The sequence below is a fragment of the Elephantulus edwardii genome, unplaced genomic scaffold, assembly GCF_000299155.1.
Source record: "Elephantulus edwardii isolate Elephantulus edwardi_28Jun2011 unplaced genomic scaffold, EleEdw1.0 scaffold00060, whole genome shotgun sequence".
Lineage (NCBI taxonomy): Eukaryota > Metazoa > Chordata > Mammalia > Macroscelidea > Macroscelididae > Elephantulus > Elephantulus edwardii.
This window is the reverse complement of record NW_006399810.1, coordinates 8,676,754-8,686,534: the sequence shown is the minus strand read 5'-3', so window position 1 is coordinate 8,686,534 and position 9,781 is coordinate 8,676,754. Positions and strand designations below refer to the sequence as shown.

Here is a 9,781-nt window from a genome sequence, read left to right as displayed (position 1 = left end):
TAAATAAAATAAATTTATTTACAAAATTTGAATACACTGTTTTCCAGAACACACTGTTCCAATCAAGACATTTTCTTATTTTATTTTTTATTTCTTCTATTACCCACTCATATTTAAACAGGGTGTCATTCAGCTTCCAAATGTGTAGTTTTTTCTTTTTACCCTCTTACTGTAGATTTCTTATTTTATAACATTAATGTCTGAGAAAAAGCTTTGTATTATTTCTATGTTTTTTAACGTAATAAGCCGTAATAAGGCTTATTTTGTGACCTAAAATATGATCTATTCTGGAGAATGTTCTGTACACAGTGGAAAAGAAGGTATACTTTTTTGAGGATATATTAGCCTGCATATATCTATGAGTTCAAGTTGGTTAATTATGGTCTAATTCTTTAGAAACTTTGTTGAGTCTCTTCTGGTAGTTCTTCCCTTTTTTGAGAGTGGTGTATCGCAGTCTCCTATTACTATTATGGTGTTGTATGTTTCTTTTTTTAAATTCTGTTGACATATGTTTTGTGTATTTTGAAACAATATAATTTAGTGCACAGTTATTTATGATGGTTTTGTCTTTTGGTTCTATTGACACTTTATGTTTAGGGACCTTCTTTGTCCTTTGTGAAGATTTTTACACTGAAATCTATTTTATCAAAGATTAATATCACTACCTCTGCTTTTTTCTGGTTTCCATTTGCTTGACATATTTTTTTCCATGCTTTTATTTTCAGTTGTTCTTTGTCTTCAATTTTCAGATGTGTTTCTTGTAGACAGCATATTCATGGATTTTGGTGTTTTATCCATTCTGATACTCTTTTTCTCTTTACTATTACACTTAAATAATTCATATTCAGTGATTGAGAGGCGAGACTTTGTTGGTATCATTTTATTGAGGTTTTTTTTTGCATTACTTTGATCCATTCTGCTTTCAATGGCATCTCTGTAAGAATGACTTCCTTCTGTAGTTCCTGCAGTCCTGGTCTTATTTTTATGAACTCTCTTAATTTCTGCTTTTCTGAGACTATCTTGATATCTCTGACATATTTGATAGACAGTTTTGCTGGATACAGTATTCTTGATTGACTGTTGTGTTCTTTGAGTATTTGATATATGTCATTCCACTCTCTTCTTGCTTTCATTGTTTCTGCTGAGAAATAGGTACTTAATCTTAATAGATTACTCTTTTTGCTTTCCTAGCTCCTTTAAGAATTCTCTCCTTATGTTTGGTTCTGGCAAATTTACTATGATATGCCTTGGTGTTTTTATTTTGAAGTCTGTTTTATATTGAGTTGGCTCAGCTTCTTGTATATTTATTCTTTTGTTCTTCATTATGACTGGACAGTGTTCTTCTAGCAACTCTTCCACAATTTTCTTGGTGCTTTTCTTTTTTTCTTTTTCTTGTTTTGGGATTCCAATTATGCATGTTATCCCTCTTGATAATATCCCACATTATTTTTAGGCATTCTTCATTTTCCTTCCTTTTTGATTCTGCTTTTTGTTCTAGCAGATCAGTGCTGAGAACCTGTCTTCTATTTCACTAGTTCTATCTCCCATTTCTTTACTTCTACTCATTTGTCCCTCCAACATGTTGACAGCTTCTGAGACACTGGTCTTCATATTCTGGATTATATTTTCTTCTTTTCCCATAATATCTAATGTTTTATTTTTTCTTTTTACAATATGCATTGTCTTGGATAGGTTTTTAAGTTCCTTTTGCCTTTTGTTTATAGAATCCTATAATTCTTTGAGTTCATCTTCTATCCATTGAAAATATTAAATTATTGTTCTTTTAAATTCTGTGTCACAAAGTTCCATCAGACTTTCTGGCTTCAGGAGATCCACTGTTTCTGTGTCATTATCACTTTTTTTTTGTGACATCTTGGTTTGGTTTTGTGTACTGTGTAAGGTAGGCTGCTTCTTTTGTATCATTGCTGTGTTAGAGTTTTTCTTGCCTGTGGCTTTAGAAGGACCTTACTCTGTCATCTTTGATTCAATATTTCACTGCTCTGGAGGAGAGAATGACAACTCACCCTGCCTGAATTTCTCTCTGATCCCTGTGCTCAATGGAAGGCTTACCTCAGTTGGGGGAGCTCAACATGCTAATATGAAAGAGGAGGACAACTCATTACGCCTGTAGTTCATCCTTTCTGGTCCTTTGGCAAAATTAGATAGGACTGGTGGGGCCAACTGTTTCTGTTCCTTTCTTTCTGGTCCTGCAGCTAAGTTCTTCTGGCATGGATGGCTCATTGTTTTCTGATTGCAGCCCTCTCTTGTGAAGTCTTTTGTACTCCTTGTAGTACAATCAGATTCTCTCACTCTCTTCACCATTCTCTTTGATAGTTCAGGAGGAAGTACCTGTCTCTAACTTTCTTTTACAGGACCATATTCCTATAGCTGATGAATGCTCAAGGCTTTGAGTTTTAAAGCACAGTGGGCACAGCAGGATGACGTTCCAGGAAAAAGTGATGTCTTGGCTGGATCCTAAATGTTGATATTTTTTCCTCCATTGGACTGAGGACCATAGACCTGAGAGCACATAGTGAAGTGAAGTCTGAAAGTGTCCACTCAGAGTCTACTGACTGTAGGCAAGGCAGAGTGGAAATGGAGGGGAGGTTGGGAATCAAAGATAACATTACCTTTTCAAGGTGATGTCTGAATTAGCTGCCTTCTAGGCTGGCCAGTCACCACAGCAAAGTGAGGTCCATAATGCTGTGCTGCACATCTCTTTTATTGAATTCTTGACTGCTGTTATCAAAAGTGTTGATTGTGGATTCAAGCAAGATGGAATAATTGACAACTTTGGTTTCTTTTCCATCTATCATGATATTTCCTGTTGGTATACTGTGAAGCCTTATGTATCCTTAATGTTGAGATGTAATCCATATTGAAAGCTGTGTCATTTGTGTGATCCACTTTGTTAATGAGTCTTCCTGTTGCAACAACCATCTACATAAAGTGTGGGTTCTTGTATGATTTGTTCAGCATACAGTTTGAATAGTGGTGAGGAAGTAAACTTCCAACTCAAAGGCACATGGTTTGAATCTACTAGATGCCTTGAGGGAGAAAGATTTAAAGCCTCTGAAAACCCACTCAAGGATAGGCTGTGAGTTGGTTCTGACTTGATGGCACATAATAACAACTATAACAGCCATACTTTTAGTTTGTGCTAATTTTTTAGGGGAAAACTCATAGCTCATAACTCAAACTTACTGTTGTGAAGTGAGTTCCAAGTCAGAACAGGTTTACAAGTTTCAAGTCATCTGGTTTACAAGACTGTAAATTATAGCAGAAGGAGACTGTCAATCTTCCCCTCCCCCCCCCCCCCCCCCCCGCCATGTAGCCACTGGTGAATTCAAGCCATTATTAAAATGTATAGCCTTTTGGTTATCAAGGAAATCTGCTATGTACTATACACCACAAGAACTCTTGGGGTATGGTGATATTTTTATTTTGTTTCTTTTACTTCTGTATTTTATTTTATTATTACTATATTATTTTTAATCCAGATGTATAGTAATCTATTGCAAGAATATTCATAAACACACACACATATGGAGCTGTGTTGTCCACCCATGGGCATGGCTCAACTCTGGAAGGCAGTTTTGTGTGTCCTCAAAAATCTGAATGTAGAAATTCTGTGTGATCTGGATATACTACTTCTAGGAATATGTAGATATAAACTGCGATACAAACATAAATTTATACACTGATGTTCACAGCAGTATTATTTACAATAGCAAGAACATGGAAGCAGCACACATGTTCATCAACAAATGACAGAATTGAGAAACTGTAGTATATTAACATTAAGGAATATTATGCAGCACCCAGCAACAACAATTTTGAAAAATGATATATAACATGGAAAAGGCTAGAGATCATTATGTTCAGTGAACTAACTCAGGCATATAAGAACAAATACTGTGTAAGGCCATTATTGTAAAAACAGAAGGATAACCAGTCTTCTCTAGTGCTATTAGCTACCTCTTAAACCCACTGAAGAGTCAGCTATGAGTCAGTTCCAACTTGATGGCACACAGCAACAACAACCAGTATGATGTATGTGGATTCATAAAGATAAAAAAAGAGAGAGAAGAGAGGCTGATGTTGTGTGTAGGGGAAATCACTGGGTCACAGAGTCTGATGGATGTGGGTGATTAAAAAACCCCATTGTACATGAGTGAAACACAATATAAACAAATTACTATATGCAAATAAATTTAAAAAATTAAAGCTTTTTTTTTAAAAAAGATGTAGAAACACAGATTCTTTTCCTAGATATGAAGCAGAGAGCAAAGAAGCCAGATCTTAATCAAAATGCATTTTACATGCTTTCACTATCCAAAGTTAAGCTAAACTGATTCCATATGAAATATAGTAGACCTGAGGACCGTAAGAAACTTCTGTGTGTGTGGAAGTCTTCATTATATTAGAATGTCAGTTGGATAGGTATATCTATCTGTCATGAATTTTCCATTCCACTTTGAGTATTTCAATGCACTTAAGTTTATCCTCCCCAAATAAGTGCATATAGTAACTATAGTATTTGAGTGGGTTATATTGAGTAAGGAAAGGTAAATAAAGCAAGAAGGGGAAATGATAATCATTGCTGAACCTGAGGGTGGGATTTTGAGATTTCAACATACTACCAAACATTCCGGTCTGTAATAGTCTGTCTGGAGGTTTTGGTAACCATGACTTTCCTGGCTAGTTTTCAGTCTTTTTCTTCACTACATCTATGCGGTGGTGTTAAGGTATTTGGAGATAACTAGAACGTAAGATAACAGGAGCTGGCATTGGGAATCTGTATGTGTACTCAGGTTAGACCAAAGGAAAAGAAGCTAATTGATAGGGTAGGCAGACACTGAGCCTCTTGATGGAAATTTGTGGGTACACGTATTTTCTACTCCACACCCAGAATTGCTCCAGTTCACTGAGAAGTGCTTACTATTTGGCTGTGGGCTCAAGGAAACATAGCATTTATGCAAGTGTTTTATGAGGAAAAGGATAAAAATCCATTCTCATAGTCTTCGTAGAACAGATAGGATTCTAGGTATTAGCTATCTTCAATCCATGGAGAAGATGATAAAAGTGTCAAAAGGATGGTATATTGTAGAGTAAGGTCTATGCTCATGCATTCATACTACTATCCAAGGAGGAGGCTGTGGAAGAGCAATGAGGAGAAATGTAATTGGCCAGAGTAACAGTTGTTGGTGTAACATCATTGTTTGGAGTGTGGAAAAAGAGTGTATCACTAATTTCTAAAAAGGAGACCATTTTCTTCATTGTCTTTTGATGTCTAAAATTCTAGGGATGCTGCCAGTATGAGAAACAATGTAGCAGGCAAAGAGTCGTGAGTTAAAAGTTTGGAAAATAAATGGTGCTTGAGTCCCAGTTCTACTGTTTATTAGATAATTTGTGGAGTTTTTTTAGGGCTCCTCTTGATACCATCATAACCCCACCTGTTAACATTAGATAGCTTACTTAGTTGAATCTTTCTATTTATTGGGTAATTATTGGATATTTGCTTGACAACCAGTGGTGTTACAAACCAGTATTGTTATTATTAGAAGCCATCAACATGAATAAAACTAGCTGACCTGTACCTTGCCCTGTCCTGTGTCATTGTGACAATTTCTGACACATTTGAGCCATTGTGGCAGTCACTGTGCCAATCCATCTCATGGGAGATCTTCATCTTTTTCACTGACACTCCATTTTTTACAAGCATTATATCGCTTTCTCGGGAATAGCTTTGCCTAGCTACATGTCCCTGTAATACACAATCAATCAGTAACTTGCCCAGAATGAAATGTCATCTTTTCTTTTCTTTCTTTTTTTTTTTTTTTTACTTCTAAGGAGGACTGGCTTCAGTTTTCCAAGACATAACTGTTCTTTTGGCATTCCATGAGAAATTCATTCTTCCCCAACAACATAACTCAAAGAAAACAGTTCTGTCATCCTTATTTATTGCTCAGCTCTCAGATGTGTAGCAACTGATTGAAAATATTGAATCAGGTGCACCATGGTCTTCAAACTGATATCATTGCTCAATGTTTTTGAGAGGTCTCACAGTGAACTTGCCCAATGCAATACATCTCATGATCTCCTGACTACTGATACCAAGAGTGAATCATTGACAATGTCAATCCTTTCTCCATCTATCGTGATATTGCCTATTAGTTAAGTAGGAAAGACCTTTCCCCCAACTTGATGTTGTGATGCAATCTATATTGAAAGTTGTTGTCCTTGATTTTTTCTCCCTTTCAAGAAGCAAGGTAGTATTATCTGCACAATGCAGGTTGTTGAAGAGTCTTCCTCCAATTCTGATGTTGTATTCCTCTTTTTAGTTTTGAGCTTTGTGAATGATTTGCTCACCATATAAAATGAATGTTATTGTTGTTATGTGCCGTCGAGTCGCTTTCAACTCATAGTGACCCTATGTACAAGAGCCCTAAACCCTCCTCTATTCTGTCTCTATCACTGTCTCTGACACACCTACACCCAATACCCCAATCACTGAATCGATCCATCTCATCGAGGGTATTCTTATCTTGTGCTGTCCCTCCACCCTCCCAAGAATGACATCCCTCTCCAAGGACTGGTCCCTCCTTGCAACATGCCCAAAGTATGTCAGACTAAGCTTCAGAATCCTTGCCTGTAAAGAGCAGCCCGGCTTCACCCTCTCCGGGACAAACATGTTTGTTCTCCTGGCAGTCCATGGTATATTCAACACTTTTCTCCAACACCACAGCTCAAAGGGATCAATTCTCTTTTTATCATCCCTAGTCATTGTCCAGCTCTCCTATGTATAACACAAAATTGTGAAGACTATGGCCTGGATCAGGCACACCTTAGTCTCCAGCCTGACATTGTTGCTCTTCAGTACTCTGGAGAGGTCCCTGACAGCCAACTTTCCAAATGCAAGTCTCTTATTTCCTGGCTGCTGGTACCAAGAGTGTTGATTGTGGAGCCAAATGAACTAAAATTGCTAACAATCTCAATCTCTTCACCATCCATAATGATGCTGCCAATTAGCCCAGTGGTAAGAATCTTTGTTTTCTTGATGTTGAGCTTCAATCCATATTGAAGGCTGCAGTTCTTGGCCTTCTGCGGCAAACGTTTCAGGTCTTCTTCAGTATCAACAAGCAGGTTTGCGTCATCTGCATAACGCAAGTTGTTGATGACTCTTCCTCCAATTCTGATGCCACATTTCTCTTCGTACAGCCCAGCATTCTGGATGAATAAGTATGGATAAAAGATACAACCCTGACATATACCTTTCCTGATTTTAATCCATGCAGCATTCTCTTGCTTTATTTAGACAGCAGCATCTTAGTCTAGGTACAGATTTCGTATGAGCACAATGAAGTGTTCTAGGCATAATTTATTATGATCCACACAGTGAAATACCTTTGAATAGTTAATAAATAGCTGGGATCTATCTGACATCAGCGATGATATCCCTAGTGTCATGACCTTTTCTAAACCACATCTGAACTTCTGGAACATCCCTGTCAATGTAGCTGCTCTAGCCATTTTTGGATGATCTTCAGAAATGTTTTGTTTGCATGTTACAGTAATGATTTTGTTGGCTTAAATACTCATTTTCATAAAAATTGAGATAGTTTTCACTTTTAACTCTAGCATTGTTTTTGTGCCTTTACTCATTGTCTACTTTTTACTTCTTTGGTCCAACATATTCACTTATATTAAATATTAAACACTCAGTTCAAATTCCACTTCATAGAGCCTTCCTAATGATCTCAGTGTAACTACAATAATTTTTAAGATGCATGTTTATGTACTATTATCATAGATACTTCTTTCTACGATCTTGGATAGATGGCTTTTGTAAGAAAGAAATTACTTCAGGAATGTTAAGAAAAAGGGATATTGCAATTCACTTTTAATACCTCAATTTGAATATTTTTTTGTTACAATAAAATAATCACGACTGTCAGTTTGAACTAAGAGAGAAAAGTCCTTTCTTTCTCATGTGAAGATTGACAGCTGTGGAAACCTGATGGAGTGTTGACATGCATCAGAATCAACTTAGCAGCAGTGGTTTGGATTTGGTTATCAAAACTTAAATCTGCAGTTAAGATGACATGTCAGAGATATAGAAAACCAAGAACATGAAAGAAAATAACATGAAAAGCACACTCCTTCTGACTCATAAGTTTGTAGAAAATATAAAAGAACATCAGATTTGACTGATTTACCCTCATGAATGTAACATCCGAAGAGACTGGCATGTAGGAGAAAATGTCAAAAGCAGAGAATATTTATCCTACAGTCTCATTTGAAGTTCAAGGTGATGCTCTATGTTTGGTTTGATACTTCAATTACAAGGTGCTGTAGCAATAGTGTGACATTGATTGAAATACAAGCCCTTACTTAGTCCTGCTTCTTTGGATAAGCAAAACGAGAGAGAGAGAGAGAGAGTTTTCTCAAGGAAATGACTTATGAAGTTGTAAAGGTTGGCAAGGTCCAAGTCTGTGGGTCAGATGTCAGACTAGAGGCTTCACTATAAGGAAAACAATCAAGCATTATACTTATGTTCTCTCTTTGAGAATCATGATCCAGGAAAGATGAAAAACTTACCCATTAAAGGTATGATAGATAAGCTTGAAGCATACGCTGGCCTTTCTGTGGTCCACATAAGGTAGGAAAGGACTTTATGTGTTCTGGTGGCCTAGTGGCAAGAAGCTATGCTACAATCCTGAAGATATGCAATTTGAGTCCACCAGTTGCTCTATTGGAAGAATGATGGTCAATCTCCTCTTGTGTGATTATCTGCCTCTAAAAACTCACAAGAGAGTCAGCTATGGCTTATTTCCAACATGACAGTATACAATAACAACTTAAGTAGTGCAAAAGTGCTAAGCTGATTATAGTCTTGGACTGGAACAAAGGGGATCTATTGGTATGGGGAATCTGTGAGTAGGGTCCAAGACCAGTACCTTATAATACACAAATGCCTGATGAAACTGCTTGTATCTCTAGGACCTAAATCGTCTCTAGGGTGAAATCAGTCTTGATAGCTGAGGCTAGCAATAGCCCAGAGGGTACTGAGTGGTAATGAGTGTCTTTCATATTTACTATGATGGAAGTACAGAAACCCCAGACATATTTGCAATACTGAACATTCACTCTAGAGACTGAAAATTGAGAAAATTGTGATAATTTACTTAAATTATTTTAATGTGTATTCCTTCTTTTACCTCAACAGAATGAAAATGCAAACTTTCCTCATTTTGCTGTTATTACCTAAGAGAAGAACAGGTTAATATTTAGACAGAGATCATTATAAGTGTAATACTTCATTGTTTACCTTAATGATGCTCTGATAACTTATTTGGAATTCAGTAAATTATTGATATCTCTCTTCACTGCTAACTTGAAGTCACATGGTTTGAATTAATTGGCTTCTCCATAGGAGGAAGATGGGAATACCCCACCTGTGTGAATTGGTGTCTCTGAAAACCCACTAGAGGATCATCTGTGGATCAGTGGATCAATGGAGCATAACCGAACTCTGGTGGCCTACTGTTAAGAAGCTGTGATGCTGCACTGCAATCCCAAAGGCACACAGTTCAAATCTACCAGTTGCTTTAGAGAAGGACGGACTATCTCCTTCCATGAGATTTACTGCAAACTCACTGGAAGGTCAGCTGAAAACCCACTGGAAGGTAGACTGTGGGTAGGTTCCCACTTGACAGTACATAATAACAACCACAAGATGCATGCTATAGGTTGGAGTGTGTGTGTGTGTGTGTGTGTG

General features: G+C 37.0%; 1 protein-coding gene across 1 annotated transcript in view; it reads left to right on the top strand.

The window, feature by feature from the left end:
• Positions 1-8,588: 8,588 nt before the first annotated feature.
• LOC102852495 (ATP synthase F(0) complex subunit C1, mitochondrial-like) overlaps positions 8,589-9,781 on the top strand; it is a 1,792-nt gene continuing 599 nt past the window's right edge. The window contains exon 1 of the mRNA XM_006887687.1: positions 8,589-8,662. Within this exon, the coding sequence (XP_006887749.1) occupies positions 8,589-8,662 (74 nt within the window). The remainder of the gene's footprint in view (positions 8,663-9,781) is intronic.